A 16,908-nucleotide genomic window follows, 5' to 3' on the forward strand; every position below is an offset into this window, starting at 1 on the left:
GTATATATACATAAAATACATACATAACAAAATCAACAAACAACAGAATAAGAGGCAAACGATATGAACAGGGATCCACAGGGAAGGAAGCCTGAAAAACCAGCAGATGTATGGAAAGTACCCCATCTCACTGGTAATCAGGGAGCTGCGAATTAAAACGACAAGGTAATATTTGACAGCTATTAAAACTGACAAGAATTTAGAAGTCTAAATACAAGTGCTGGCAAAAATGCTGGGAAAGAGGAACTCATAAAATCTGCTCACAGGAGAGTATCCTGCTACGATTCCTTTTGAGAGCAATTTGGAAACAACTGGAGCTGAAGATGCCCACCTTTCAACAATACCACTTCTAGAGGGTCTGTGTGAGAGAAACGCTCCCATATTTTGCACAAGAAGGGTATTCATGGCAGCACTGCTGGAAATAGTGAACAAAGCAGAAGCAATTTGTCCTTTGGTATTAGATTATCACTTACATAAAAGTTTAACACATACAAAATAATAGTCTATGTTATAAGTACATACAAATGTAATAAAAGTACAAACATATGACACATACCAACTTTGAGGAGATGATTACCTCTGGGGAAGGAGAAAAGATGGAAAGGGGAATGGTATTTTAACTACATCTGTTATGCTTTACTGTGTTTCAAAAAAGGGAGATATGAAACAAACATGGCAAAATATTAACATCTGTTTAATCTTGTGGGTGAGTACACGAGTGTCCTATTCTTTTCTTTGACTTGTTTCCTTTTTTTATTAAAAAATAATTAAAATATAATACAGTTGAGAAACACATTAATGCATTGTTATTAATCTACTATTGTTAAAAACCTTTAATCCCAAGGAAGAAAGTTGTTCTACCTGAACAGTTTTATTTTATCTCAGGAACTTTGCACTCCGAGGCTCTCCCCAGCAAACCCCATCCAGCACCCTTGATGGCAGTCTAGTCACTCAACTCTGAACAGCCAAGGACACCAAATAATTTTTTTCAATCTGGGCTAAGAAGAGCTTTTGCTCAGATATACAGCAACTATGATGGGAATCTGGAAGTACATTAATCCTAGTTGTTCTTAATTATACTCATAAGCTTACTAAATGACTTTTCTTTTTTAGGTTAAAATTATACAACCCTGGCCAAAAGTAAATAGTTACCAGCATTCTTCTGTCACGTAAGATTTCTGAGAATAGTAAGAAGTATTTCTGCCATTCTCAACTCAGCCCTGACAAGTCTATAGCATAAAAGTACTAAAGAGCCTAACATTTTCATGGGAACTTGAATGCCATTTATAAGACAACTGCCACTTATTTCCCCCTTTCTATCAAAAACAAATAATTAGTAATAAAAATGCTAGCGCTTTCACAGTGCTCATGTTACATGCTAAGAACTGTGTGACGATCTTTTATCTGCATTATCACAGCTACCTTCATGATATAGCAACTCTATTATTCCCATTTTCTAAATAAAGAAATAGCAACAGAGAAAACCAAGAAGCAGAGATCTAAAATATGACTGACAATCCTACTAGGTCCCTACAGGGAAAGAAAATTTCCACTATGCCATAGGGTTATGAAAAAAAGCACAGGAGTAATTTCAATTATTGGCAGCTGGTCATCAGAAACAAAGTTAATAAAAAATGATACCCCCTGCAAACAGATGCTTCCTCTGGTTATAATATCATCATAAATCCTCACAACAAATGAAACAGGGAAAGTAGCATCATCCTGCAGCACAAAAGAAAGGGAATCAACTAAATGTCTGACGGTGATAAAGGAACAAAAAGAAGTATGAGAAAAACTGCTGTTTTCAATGTGCACTGATGGTTTCACATGCAGGATGTGCTCAACACACCATCAAGTACCAGCTGCCATGATTCTAAGGGCTTGCGCCTCCAAGTAGCTTCTTATCCATAACAAAATCAAACCTGAAGCACAACAACGTATTTTACCCAGGAGCATGTATCTTTAAAAGGGTGGAGCTGAGCAATTATAAACTGCTGACAGCTCAAGTCCATGGAAACTGAAGGAAACCATACAATAACGGCCTTATATGGTAAAGATGAGGGCACATCATTTCTAAAAGTCATTTTGCACTGGGACCTAATGAGAATGCATTTCTCATTCATAATCATGACACATCCTCATTTATCATCCAGTGAATAAACCAAGGAATCCATGTCTAACTCTAGATTGTGAGGGACCATTCAGAAAGACATCACTGCAAGTCATGGTGACAGCACGGCTTACTTGCACGTCTAAACAGCAAATTTAAATGAATGCTGGGGCTAGAAGGAAGATTGACGAGAACTTAATAGCAGCTTTTAAAGTATCTTCTTAGGCCAAACAGTGATTAAAGAACTACTCACCAATTTCCCAAGGGTTATATATAGAATAATTTCATTTACTAACAAATCAGTCCACTGTTTCATTAAGGATGCGTCACCTCAGTTACATCATCTAGAATATTACTACTTTGCTAGCATGGAATTGAAAGTGCAGCTGAGACTAGCCAGTCAGATGTTTAGATTCCCTCCTTTAAATAATTATTTAAATATATTGATTACTTACTAGTTATCCCAATCACATACTACAGGAGAGCTCTTACTGTACCTCTCTAGCTAAAACTCCAAGTGATAAGAATTACCAGCAAGTCAACTCAAGTGGTGAAAATGACCAACACCAACGTCCCCAAAGGCTCTGGCCCAGACCCCAGTTCATATACCTGTGGGGCAATGGTGAAACAGGTCAGGGCACACTGGCTTACAGACTATTATTAACTAAAAGATTCAGTGGCCCGCGGAGGCCCAGCAATATGAGCCCCAGGGAAAATGCATCCTCCAAAGTGTGTGTACAGCTGGCAAGAGGGAGACGTGTGACAGCACAATTTCCATGTGGCAGCCCACGCTGAGGCTGATGGCTTTGACATATTCCAACCAGCAACTCTCACAGTGGCAGAAAACCACCTAGACACCAACAATATCATTTACTTTGGGTTTGAGGAAAGTCCTCAAAAATTTCAAAGCAGGCAGAAGCCTCAGCAAAGCTTCTAGAGACTGATGCTTCAACTGAATCCACAGAGTTAGACAAAACTTTCCTCCTATAGGCCTTTTTTTTGGGGGGGAGGGGGGGATGGGGGTAAAAAAATCAAAATTTAAGCAACAGTAAATACATATCTTTGTATAACTGCTCTAAGAAGGAATGTCCATAATTTTATTTTATTTATTTTTCTGCCGCAGTGTAGAGCATGTGGGATCTTAGTTCCCTGACCAAGGATCGAACCCGTGCCCCCTGCATTGGGAGCACGCAGTCTTAACCACTGGATCGCCAGGGAAGTCTCCTGTAATTTTAAATAAGTTGGTAAAAACACTCCTCCTTAGGCATACAAAGTTCAATGTAACTCTTATGAAATGATATTTCTAGTTGTAAAAGTACTTCCCACTAGTTTCAATAGGAAACCACAATTGCTTCCACTTATATCTAATAGTGTATCTTACTTATTTGTCATATCTCCTTTCAAAAAGGAATCCAGTCCATCAACAGATGAATGGATAAAAAAGATGTGGTACATATATACAACGGAATATTACTCAGCTGTGAAAATGAATGAAACTGGGATATCTGTAGAGATATGGATGGACCTAGAGACTGTCATACAGAGTGAAGTGAATCAGAAAGAGAAAATCAAATATCGTATATTAACACATATATGTGGAATAAAGAAAAACGGTACAAATCAACTGGTTTGCGAGGCAAAAAGAGAGACAGAGATGTAGAGGACAAACATGGACAACAAGTGGGGAAAGCAGGGAGGGTTGGGTGGGGGATGGATTGGGAGATTGGGATTGCCATACACATTACTAATAAGAAAAAAAATACCAAACTGTACACTCTAAAGATATGCAGTTTATTGTATGTTAACTGTATCTCAATAAAAGTTCTTTAAAAAAAAAAAAGGAATCCATATTTAGGAAGTGCGCTCATCCCAAACACCGAAGACAGTACTGTGCAATAAAAAAAATTCTATTACATACAAACAAACATGCACAGAAATCTTCTCACAGATGTTTCTATAAAGGAGTTCTACTCTGGGATGTATTTTCAAGGAAGCGAAGGGTGTATTTTACAGGTGCAGACATTTTCACTTTCCCAAAGTCTCAAAATACAACATTGGGATGCTTCCAATATGACATTTGCATTAATCATTCAGAATGATTGTTGCGTAGTGTAAGACAGGCCCCTCACATGATACTTGTTTTTGATCCACACATTAGCTTGCTCAATATTAAATTGAAGATGCTACCAAACTGGTGCCAGGGAGGCTCAACCTAATAATTGCTGGTTCCTTCCAAAAGTAACATCTGGTTAAAGCCACACAACTCTGTGCCTGGCAGGCTTATTCTTTCTCACGACTAACATGTTTCCACAAAGTTAAAAAAAACTCCAGTGTCAAAAAACGACACATTAATTTTATCACTCAAATCAAATATTCCCCTTTAAGATGCTCAGGGTACTCCACACACAGTATCCTTCTGGTTTACACTCTGGATTCAGTCATAGAAACACAAGCTGTCCTGGAGTGCTGGGATCTGGCTGCTTCGTAGGCCATCTCCCTCAGCCAGTCCAGTGCAGGCAGTTCCCAAGACTTCCCTCCAAACTTTTCATCTGCAGTCTTCTCATAATCCAGCCACTTTATAATCCATTATTATAATCTGAGCTTATTATCCAGACTGGTTATACCACCCTCAGATGTAAGGCCCAAACAGTCCCCACCCCATCCTGACTCAAGGAACAAAGATTTTCCAAACTGTTCATCCCTACTTCATATTTATACAGGTTTTCATTTTAGAAAAAAATGCTGATCAAAATTGCTTGATGTCGAGAGAGTAGCACAGACATATATATACTACCAACTGTAAAATAGTCAGCGGGAAGTTGTTGTATAACAAAGGGAGTCCAACTCGAGGATGGAAGATGCCTTAGAGGACTGGGGCGGGGAGGGTGGGGGGGACTCGAGGTGGGGGGGAGTCAAGGAAGGGAGGGAATACGGGGATATGTGTATAAAAACAGATGATTGAACCTGGTGTACCCTCCAAAAAAAAAAAAAAAATTGCTTGATGTGTCCAAAGTTCAACAACTTTATCAAATTGTCCATACATTAAAAGATCTTTTCAAAGGCACAGAAAATACCTCATTACTGGCCTTGGAGTAATAACCTGAGAATTCCTGAACTTTCCGTAAGGAGAATGGTAAGTCAAACATGTGCTCAGAAGCAAAGGAAAGTTTGTAGGCTAGCCATAAGGCCTCCGTTCACATCGTGCGGAGTTCAAAGGAGTCAAGAAAGGATACCTACTGAAGTGAGTTTTCCTTTTTTTTCAAATTCCTTTTTCTTGGAACAGTATTATTTATGTGGATGCATGTTCTACTCCAATCTCTTGAGGCCCTGCTCCTCCACAGGGAGGAACTACAGTGACTGTGGTCATGGCACAGTGGCCAGCAGAGCAAGACCAGGACCCCTGCAGCTGACCAGGAAGAATGATGCACACAGGGCTTCCTAGCTGGCGCAGTGGTTAAGAATCCGCCTGCCAATGCAGGGGACACAGGTTCGATCCCTGCTCCAGGAAGATCCCACATGCCGCAGAGCAACTAAGCCCGTGCGCCACAACTATTGAGCCTGTGAGTCGCAACTATTGAGCCCGAGCGCCTAGAGCCTGTGCTCCACAACAAGAGAAGCCACGGCAATGAGGCGCCCACGCACCACAACGAATAGTAGCTCCCGCTCACTACAACTAGAGAAAGCCTGTGTACAGCAACGAAGACACAACATAGCCAATAAATAAATAAATAAATTTATTTATTTATTTTAAAAAATGATGCACACAATACAGGGCCTGCTGACAGACCGGTCACCAAGACTGACAGCTCAGGCCCAGGAATAAAACATTCTGAGGAGGTTTTACCTTAAGGGAACCAGAAACGCCAACCTTGAGGGTGAGAGGAGGTGCTCTGGAACAGAACATACAGATTGGGTTACCCAGTCCTGGAAAGTAAGCCAGCCGCCACAGCTGCCAGGGAGAGGCAGAGTGATGCTGAGAGCCCTCCCCTGTCTGTGAGTGAAAAGGAACAGTCTTTATGGGCACAAGTGAAAATGCCAAGCAAACCATTTTGGCATCACAGGTCCTCTTTAAAAAATGGGGTTGAATACTGAATAGACCATTTTAAAAGTCCATGAAGAACTCGATGGCAGTTACTGTAAAACTATGGATATTATATTATCAGAAAGCAAAAAGGTGGAAGAGTTGGCATTTCCTTACTCACCCAACGCCTAAATACGCAACAGCAAATGGAGAAGCTCTATTTCCTAACTTCCTGACTTAACAGAAAATTTATAAAGCAAAAACCTCATAACTGCAGACAAGTAATTCCATATGATCCCTCTGGTCTAAGAACAAAAAAAACCTAGGAAGCCAGGATGAGGTAGAACCTAGTTAAAACACAATTCAGCTTGAAAGGAAAAGCTGGAAAGCAAAAGAACTATCCACCTAAGTGCAAACACAGGAAATTAAAACAAAGCATTCAATATCCAATCAGAGAGGAGAGTAACTGGTTGCCTAACCCCTGGTACTGAGTGTCATCTCCAATGACACTGGAGATTCCTCCCATGGGACCCTCCATGAATGAGGAAAAGCCCTAGAGCTACCCCTTCCGATCCCAGTTCTGCACTGGTTTACCCACAGGCCTCAGAACAAAAACCCACCCTCCTTGAAGCAGGGATGAAAATCAGAAAAATATCACAGCTCTCTTTTTTTCTTTAGGCAAATGCCTTGGGCTGCATGGCCGATGCAGCTCACATCTTCCGGTGGTTGTAAACAAGCAAGAAGATGGGAGCAGAGACCCAGTTCAGTAGCCTGTATCATTTACTCCCGACTTAAAGCTCAGCCAGAAAGGAAACCTAAGTCCTCGTTCCTCTGAGAAAGCCAACACATGCTCATCACTCGCCCTCCCGGCTCAGCCTTCCCTGGACTCAGCTCAGGTCCCACCCCCAGCTAGCATAGAATTCAACTTGGCGAGAGCAGAACGTTTACTACATATGGTTATAAAGAGGCTTCTGGACAAACAGGGACGGCAGAAATCTGTCCACTGCACCCGGAGTCTATTTTAGTACAGCAATCCGTACTCAGAAGCCTGCTCTTCGCTGCTTCCCCGACCTGGGTCATCGTCAAGTGTATACACGGGGGCTTTTGCCAGCAGCACTTGCCCATGTGCTCAGCCCAGACTCACGCTCCAGAAAACCAGGAAAGAGTTAAATGTTCTTTGCACTTGACTCAGTGGCTTCCCCTCACCACACGCTCCCAGATCCCACCATTCTCTGAGCCTCCATGCAGCCAATCAAAGCAAAGGAAGGAAATGATCCTGGCCGGCTGACAGCCCCAGAGCTCTGATGGCCATATATGGTAAAAACCACTGTCAGAGCCCTGTCAGGCCCGAGGGCCGGCTGCTGTGGACATATCAGTGAACTGCAGCAGCGCGAGAGGCCGGCCAAGGAAACGCACAAAGGACAGGCTGCCTGCTCATCTCCAGGGGAGGGGGGAGGGGGAAGGCAAGGGAGGGGCGGGGCGGGGAGGGGGAGCCATCATCTGCCAGGGCACACTCTGAGTCACAGCCCCTCGCTGTAGTCAAAAATAGCCCCAGGGTACGTGGTGAGGTTCCTCCTGCCAGGACTTTGTGCTCCATTGTGAACGAGGGGTGAGTAGGGTGTCCCCCTCCCATCCCCACCCCCAGCAAGACTGTGGAAAACAGTCACTGGGAGCAAATGAAAAGGTCCTTCTGTGGCGCTTCATGTGGTAATGAGGCCATGCAGTGCTCATGGCTGGCAGCTTAGGACATAATTTGGAAGTCATTGTTCTGCACCTGGTGCCCTCCCCCTGCATCCTCCCCCACCGCCCCCCCTGCCTCCCAGCCTTTCACAGCCCATACAATTGACAGTTAAGGTGCTCAGGACAGCAGACAGCAGCTATTTCAGGAGGCAGTGAATGGGCATTCCAGGACACATCAGGACACTGGCACTGAATAAAAGCTCCTACCCGTCACACCAAAGCTACCCTGTGCCAAATGTCCGCATCTGTACAAAGGTCTACCAGCATCGCCACCCTTGTCCAAAACGGGGCACCGTTATTTGTAGGAATGGAAATGTCCTGTCAGCAGCATACAGTAAGGGGGAGGTGCAGCCAATGCAAATCCGGCAGGTGCTGGCAGTGACTGGGGGTCACAGAGAAAAGCACCATCGGGAGACTGCCATTCCTTTTGAACTAGTCCATGAAAGAAGGCACTTATCAGCATGGTGCCTGACACTTAAAGGAAGCCCTCAATGATGTGAGCTGCTGCAAGTCCATCACTGCCTCTGTCTACTCGCGAGGCACTGTAGAGACCAAGTACTTTCCAAACCTCGAGACAATTCTCCGAGCTGCCAGAATCAGAGCCCTGACAGGCTAGTGTTTTTGTTATTAAGCCTTCTAATCCCAGAGAAAGAATGCAAAGGATTAAGTGTCAATTAGACCACGGTTTCTATTAAAAAAGAAAAATCTTTCACACTCAGTGGGAAAAAAATGTTAATCAAAAATATACATGTACAAATCAAATAAAGACTCAGAGACCTAGGTTCTAACCCACGGAAGACCCCACAGCTCTGGGCAGTCACTCAGTCTGAGCTGCAATTTCTGCAACCGTAGAGCAGGGGTATGGCAGCAACCCCACCGCGTGCAAAAACTAAGACACCGCATATGAAGGGGACCCTCAAGCACATTCTGATGTCACTTTGGAGTCTCATTTTTATGACTATAACATGAAGTCACTGCCTTTTCCTGAAGCTGAAACAGCGGAAAGATGCTACGTGGACTCAGTTTTAACAATAATCCTAAAATGCAGAGCAAGGCTTATTCTGGTTCTTCTCCATATAATGGTGTAGGAAAACACCAAGTGTGCACTATTTACAGTGGAAGTGAATGACAAAAAGAGTCAAGAACTGTATGATTTTTCTACAAAAAAGCTGTCCTACAGCTCCTCCTAATCACCCTGCACTCAAACATTCCATTTCTCTAATACCAGAAAAGGCCACCCCAACTCAGGAAGCAGGAATGTGGCTCCCCCTTGTTCTTCACTCTCCTGGGAACGGCGCCCCTCTTCTGTTTCGTCTCTGGCTCCTACACTCAGGAGAAACCCAACTTCCAACAGAACCTTCTCTGACATCTTTCTTGAGCCTCAGTTAGAACTCATCTCCCGCTGCTATGTCAGAGCCTTTTAGGCACAGACAAATCTCCCCACTGGAGAGATCAAGGTCAACTGCTGGCAAAGCTTTTTTAAGAACAAGATTCCAACACAGGTCCTGGCACAGAGCAGGTGCTCAAAAGTCTAAGAAATAAGTATGTCAATGAATTAATGTCACTTTTTAAAAGTACTGTTTTATTGGGTTGGCCCAAAAGTTGGTTCCGGTTTTCCCGTAACATCTTACGGGAACCAACTTTGGGGCCAACCCAACAGATTTTACTAAAGCTTAAATAACAATTAGCTCCTCATATATGACTCTGGTAATATTTCTGATGATACTTTCTAAAAATAATCTTTACATGTAATAAGCTCATTGTAAAACATTTTGAAAAGAGTACAGGTAATTATAAAGAAGAAAATAAAAATCACCTTTAGTTCCACCATTTATGTTAATATTCCAAACCTCCCCCCCAAAATTAATAACATAATTTGATGTTACACGTAAGACGGACTATAACCTTATAACACATTTTTAGGATATATGACAGTATCATAGAACAGAGGATAACCAGATCTTGCCATCTAACATAACTTTCTCTTGCTACTGTACAGAGAATGAATACTCAATTATTCATTTAAGATTTATTAAAGAATGCTGTGTATCTCTATATATTTATCTATCTATATAGACTTTTTTAAAAGGAGGGATGGAAAGGGTGTTTAAAATTACCCAAAGGCCTTTTAGGCCATTCTGAATTACTCACTTATAGATGCACTGTGTGACCTAACATTATGAGCCAAGTGCCATATCCTGAGAATACAGCTGACCCTTGAATAACATGGGTTTGAACTATGCAGGTCCACTCACATGCAAATTTTTCCAAAAAATACATCCTAGAAGATCCATGATTGGTTGAATACGCAGAGGCAGAACCACGGATACAGAGGGCCAACTGTAAACTTATATGTGGATTTTCAATTGCCAAGGGGTCTGCACCCCTAACCCCTGGTGTCAAGGGCCAGTTAGTCATGCTTTAGTCATCACTGCTGCTTAATGAGATACTCTAACACTTAGCTACCTAAAACAATAAACATTTCTCATCTCACACAGTTTCTGTGGGTCAGGAGTTCCAAAGCAGCTTATCTAGCTGGTTGTGGCTGAGCGTTCTCATGAGTCAAGGTGTCAGCCAGGGCTGCAGGATCCACCTTCAAGAAGGCGCACTCACGTGGTTGGTAAGCTAGTGCTGGCTATTGGCGGGAGGTCCTATGGACCTCTCCACATGGCTGCCTGAGTGTCCTTACAACATGGTGGCCCCAAAAGCTATAAAGTAGAAGCCAACATGCTTTTATGACCTAGTCTCAGAAGCCACACTCCATCTATTCCCCCATATCCTAGTGGCTACAAAGGTCAGTCCTATTTAATGTGGGAGGGAACCACACTATGGCAAGATACAAGGAGGTGAGGACCACTGGAGGCTACCTCGGAGGCTGCCACCACAACAGAGTGAGGTAAGATGCTGGAGAACCCTACCATACAAGCGGCCATCCAGTGTGCATCCTCTATCCAAGTGAATGTCAAGAGATCAAGAGCATGTGATTTCAACTGCCCTCCCTTTATCTGTTACATGTCTAAGAAAATAATTACATTACAATGTGATAATGCAGCCTCTGGCACAAGTGGCATGAGACAAGCAGCTAAGGAAACTCAAAGGATGACTTCCACTGTCTCAGTGAATCAGAGGCAAAATTTCAGTTGGATACTAAACATTAAGTAGCAGCACTTAGAATACCGACCGAAATGAATCAAGATTTCCTCCTTAATAAATTTCTTCTTCAATAAATATGACAGAAAAATGCTCTAAAGCAGCTCTTGTCAACCTGGGTTCTGTGAAAGAATTAAGTCCTAATGCTCTAAGGCAGCTACTTTATGTAACGGATTAATTTCTCACCTATGCATCTACAAGGCTTAGCTATGTCCTTCTTTGAGAGAATCAAGAAAACATTCACTGAAATGATTTTCTGTAGGGCAGAATTCTTTCACAAAACTCTAGCTGAGAAAGACTACAAAATGAGTTGAAAAGATAGTTCACAGACATAAATAATCCAAGATCCCAAATATTCCCACACACAGTTCTTAAAATATATGGGAGAAACATAACTGTGTGTAAGAAGGCACCACACAGCTAAACCAGAGGAGCAAGAAGAGAGAGGAGACGGTGACCCAAAAGGTTAACAAAGACTTTGCCACACCCATTCCATTGTGGCCCAGAGCAGAGGGGCTCTCCAAGGCAATTCCTGGGAAAATGAAATTAGCCGTCACTCCAATTCTCCGAATGAGAAAGGGAGAAAGAGAGAACAGTCAAGGGAGGAAGGAGAAAGCGATGAGGGAAGACAGGAGCCCTCCAATTTGCATCCTCCATCCAAGGGGATGTTAGGAGATCAAGAGCACAGAATTCTAACCAACTCCCGCAAACCTTGTTTCGGGTTCACTGTAACCTGAAGCTTTGGTGTGTATGTGCCCGCACACATCTAATAACACTGCTGTGTTTGCAGGAGCCACCGTGGCTCACAACAGGGATGGGAATGCCTCGGTCCCAAGTCACTAGTGTGGCTCCCACACAAGGGGAGGCTTGTCTGTGCCCACGTGGTAGCTCACACAGGGCGCCGGAACCTGTGTGCTCCTGACAAGGCAGCTTGTGCAGTTGTGGGGAGAAAACCCCACAGCCAAAACCACAAAGCCAACTTCTGTTCAACACGATTGCTATTATTCATTCTCTGAAAGGCCAAATAAGAAAATGTACTAAGCCACACCTTGAGAAGTCATGACAGAACGGCATGCCACAGCTTGATGGAAGCATTACAAACGAATCATGTGTGCTAATCTAAATCACCCCACCTCGGGGCTGAGTACTTTCTGTATTTCCCCAGCAATGACTTCTTAAAATCCAACTTTCTCTAATAAAACCTTTCGAACAAAAACCTCATAAACCACACACTTAAATAAACATATATTCATTTCTAAGCTTACCTCTTGCTATGTGTGTGTCAAAGTAATTGTCTCTACTACTCTTTCCATTTTTCATTTTAAGTCCTGGAAGACAGAGACCATGATTCTCCTGGAATCTAACCATAAGCCTCATGAGGTTGCAATAAGAAGTCCTATTTACAGCTGACGCTAACTAACTTTGAAGAGAAATTCACAGAAGGCCATGTTTTAAAATGGGAGCCTTTCAGAAAGAGTCACAATACATCGTAAGATCAATGCACACATATTCAATATTAATCTGGACAGAAAGTTTCAAAAACATCACTAAAACCAACCTCGCTGACTACAGCCAGGAAAAAAAAGCAGCGGGGGGGGGGGGGAGGGACACAACAACACGCACACATTGTCAGAAGTCTGTGGAGAGTTATAAAAAACCATACCCATCTCCTTAAGTTCATGTTTACAGAACCCTAGACTGCCATCAACACGTACAGGAGGCCAATACACACCCAGAGAAACACTTCCCACATCTGCATTTTAAGCATTACTTCATATTATATGTGGGAATTTGGTTTTTCTTTGCCTTTAAACAAAAGCAGCACCTCATTATAAATCTATTTCAAAGTTGCTAAGACACTGGGTCTCCTTTCCAGGGCAGAGTCCTATATTAGGATCAAAGGGTTCATCATGCACTTGGGGTCCCCAATGTTTTTCTCCTTCAAGGCTGCACTTCTAAAGGGGAGACAAACACCTCAGTACCAGCAATCTCCTGGGGGGTGGGGGTCAGGAAACTGACCACAATGAAAAGCAGACGCAGTACTCCTAGAGGGCAGAGGTGGCAGCCAGCAGACACTCAGTTTATAGACGATCAAACCACACATTCATAGTCAAAGAACAATGAAGACTTCGTACTATATGAACAATGAAATATCATCTGTAAAAATGTAAAACTTACAATCCTTATTCAAATATTCATTATTATACCAAAATTATAAGGAAACAGATATTCAGAGGGCAATCAGCCCTTTAGAGCAGGCAGAAATGTAGGTTTCCTGACAACACGGAACATAGTTCTATTTTCTAAAAGCCTAGTTCCTAAGTAATCAAGGGACAAAGTCTTAGGAAGAAAAGAAAGGGGGGGTGTCACCTGACACTCCAGGGCTCCACGCTAGGCCCTGCCATTACAGCAGCTCCACGCTAGGCCCTGCCATTACAGCGGATCCTTCCAAGAGCTCCCGAGATACAGAACTTTCTACCGGGGCCACAGACCACCTTCTCAGCCTTGCCCTTGGCGGAAAAGCAGCCATGAGTAAAAGGCCCAAAAGTTATTCGTTGGCTCTAAGGAAGGAAAAAAAAGGAACAACAGTGTTTCCTTTGTGGAATTTTGGGTAGCAAACCAGCTACATTACAAATCATGTTAAAATTGAGAGCCACAGGAGATGAGAGGTACTTCTGAGATCATCCAGAACTGCGAAAGCAGAAAATCACTTTTATATAGAGCCCCTCACGTTACAGATAAATGGGAGAGCAGAAGGACAGAGTGACATATCCACGTCTCACCACAAGTCAGTGACAGAGGCAGGACTGAACCCCCAGCTCTGCAACTCCCAGACCTGTGTTCCTTCCTCAACACCACGCTGACCCTAAGAGCTCAATACACACACTTTAATATGTGAAAATCCCACGGAGTACATGTGAACCCACCAATTATAAAAGTGGATAACCTCAAGTATTGACCTTATTTCCAAAGGGTGCCACTGGGCTTAGTTTATGCCAGTGTCACCTCCTCCAACACAAATGAACATTTACAGAGCAAAGCCACACAGGATATATTATAAAGCCTGGGAAAGACAGACCCTGGAGGCTCCTCCAAAAACCAACGCTTTGTTCAAACATGATAATTTCTGAAGCAACTTTTTCTATCCCAATTCCTATATAGCTGGTTAAAGAACAAAATACTAAAACCTATTTATTAGGTTTTATTTACTGCCACTTAATGCAACTGAAAACCAAAGCATAAGATCCAGTTAGCTTTGGACCTCCACACCGGTCTCCTGTAAAATAAGTTTCCCGGGGTTTGTAAAAGCTGGCCGCCATAAGACCCACCACTGAAAAGTCAAGTTTCCAAGTGTCCCTCGCTCTTGATGAACAAACCAAACTAAAAAGCTGTGCAGATCAAATGCGACTGGCATTAAATTCCAAGCCCCACTCCAAAATCAGCTAAGTACAGTTATGACAGCATAATGTATTATTCGCCACTGAACCAGGAATTTTCTCCACAAAAACAAAAGTATCTTAGTAGAAAATTTAATTTCAATTTAATGAAAAGATTCTCCTTTAAAATATGATTAACAACTCTGTCAATAAGAAAGTACATTTGGAAACATATGTCAGATTTGTTCCCCAAAGGCATCCATCTCCTCTTTCTGTAGTGAGACGGTTCTGTTATGTAATATCATATCAATCCAGCCACTGAGGTACAAATCAGATGTTAAAATACAAGTTAGTCACGAGCATCTGAGCGAATGAAAAGTACAAGAGAATTGGAAGTTTTCCCAGTGAGCGTTTTCCTAAGGAAAAAACACCAAAATACAATGGGAAACAATACTTTGACAGAAATTCACATTACTGTAACCACTTTCAGAATCACACAGTCCATTATGATGAGACGTGCTGCTAACAGGCATGGCTCGCACTCAGGGAGACCCACTGTTCCCAGCAGAGTGGAAACAGCTGTAACATGACCCAACATCTGCATCCTTATCATTATGGCTCAGGACTCACCAAACTTATTTTCCTCCTAAAACCTAACCAGAAAAATGACTCTTTGCAGGCTCTCTCTTCACAGTGCTTCCCACCCTCCAATTATTTGCAATTCTGGGACTTCCTGTTAAAGCCAGTACAGATTTTCATCTACAATTTTCAATAACAGTCAGAAGATTACAAATCTATCTTCTCCCTCACACTGGAGAGGGCTCTCTGGAAGGATAAAGTCAGGGAAGGGAGAACGAGGAAGCCCAGTGAGGCTGAAAGTCACATGGAACCAGTTTCAGTGAAGAGCCTCTATCTCCACTGCTTGTTAACACTGTTAGGTCCTACACTGAAACTCGCAACTGTCCAGACTTGTAATCTGCATCGTTTGGGGACATTTTCTTGAGCCCTTATCCCATTTACCATTCAAAAACAAAAACAAAACAAAACCAAAAACTCTCAGTCCTCATGACTTCGCACACAAAAAAGATTCTTATACTCTTATCAACTTCTGCCCATTTAAAAACATAACTGTTTTTAAAATTGCACTTTTGGGAAAAACTATTATGAAAAGTAGATGATTACGAACCAAATCATAAAATTCCTGTGCCTGCTCACACTCATAGCATCATTATGAGAATCTTTTTCATCCGCACAGGGCACGCCCAGAACAGAGGTCACCATTCTGTTTAATGATTCTCTGTCAGAAAAAAACTGATGTGGTTAGTAAAGCGTGTGGAACTTAACCTCAATTACATCAGAGTCTAATGGTCCCAGAAATCACACAATGCTTAGTGAACTATCAATCTCCAAAATCAATCTATTATGGACTAAATAGAAATTACCGGAGGGTGTCTCACAGGATGGAAAGTCAGCTGACTTACCTTGTGCAAAGGGAGTACAAGGAACGCTCCTCCCCCACTTGCTTCTATGATTATGGCGACGAATCTGGGATTGACAGCGCAAAAGGAACTATCCCAGGTCACTCGAGAAACCCGGATGTCATCATAACACTGGTCATTCTTCACCGCTTGCCCAAACACATGCCGAAACTTGCTCTGTCGTACCACTCGCCTCATCGTGTCTGCAGGAGAACAAAAAGTATATTGAAATCATGCCCCTGAGTGAAAGCTTTACTTTCACAATGAAAAGCTCCAAGTAGGAAAAAAACAGAATGGTATGGCATTTTGTCTGCTCTTCTAAAAAGTAGCCAAATGGCAAATCCAAATTTCCTTTAGCAGCACGTACCCAGAGAAAACTGCAAAATGCGTCAGGGAAAAAATTACAAAGAAATGAAAAATTCCTAATTCGAGATCCAGAAACAGCTCATCAGTTTTAATGTCAAGAAAAAGATCAAGGTAAAGAGTGAAGGGAAATTAGCCTCTTGGGTGGGTGGGAAGGAAGGACCATCCACTCTACCCGCCGTTTTACAGATAAGAAAACTCCACAGTAAAGTCGGCTGGTAGATTTGAAGCTGAGGAACCCCTCTCCTCCCCCAAATTATGATATTGTGGCTTTTTCCTCAGTCTGCCAAGGTAATTTTTCCGTTTTTAAGCATTTTCCCCAGACATCAGCACTCTGCTGTCTGAGAGTGCCCGCTCACGAGTGTTTCCACAAGACCAACTGCATGCAGTGGAGAATTCAACATAAGCAAACCACCCTTGCCTTCAAGAGGCTTCCAACACAGGCAGGACAATCAGAGCAACTTGGAACCAAACTCCTGGTGCTGACTGCTCCCAGGAGTCTGACTGCTTCCATGGGGGCAAAGCCCAGGTCTCGGAAAAGAGTAGCAAAAATTTTAATGGAAAGTGGAGATGAGGATGACTAGAGGTCTGATATTAGCACACTGGACCTATGAGACAGGAAGAAGCGAAAAGCAAGGGGCTGGGCTAAGAAGCTGTGACGGTAAACTG

General features: G+C 42.7%; 1 protein-coding gene across 3 annotated transcripts in view; it reads right to left on the reverse strand.

Annotated features, from left to right (window-relative positions):
- Positions 1-16,908, reverse strand: part of CORO1C (coronin 1C) — a 72,950-nt gene that overhangs the window by 29,095 nt on the left and 26,947 nt on the right. For all 3 annotated transcript variants that reach the window (XM_057745181.1, XM_057745184.1, XM_057745183.1), the window contains exon 2: positions 15,880-16,079. In XM_057745181.1, coding sequence (XP_057601164.1) covers positions 15,880-16,074 — 195 coding nt within the window. In that variant the 5' untranslated portion in view covers positions 16,075-16,079. The remainder of the gene's footprint in view (positions 1-15,879; positions 16,080-16,908) is intronic.

The sequence above is a fragment of the Hippopotamus amphibius genome, chromosome 8, assembly GCF_030028045.1.
Source record: "Hippopotamus amphibius kiboko isolate mHipAmp2 chromosome 8, mHipAmp2.hap2, whole genome shotgun sequence".
In the NCBI taxonomy this organism is placed as follows: Eukaryota; Metazoa; Chordata; class Mammalia; order Artiodactyla; family Hippopotamidae; genus Hippopotamus; species Hippopotamus amphibius.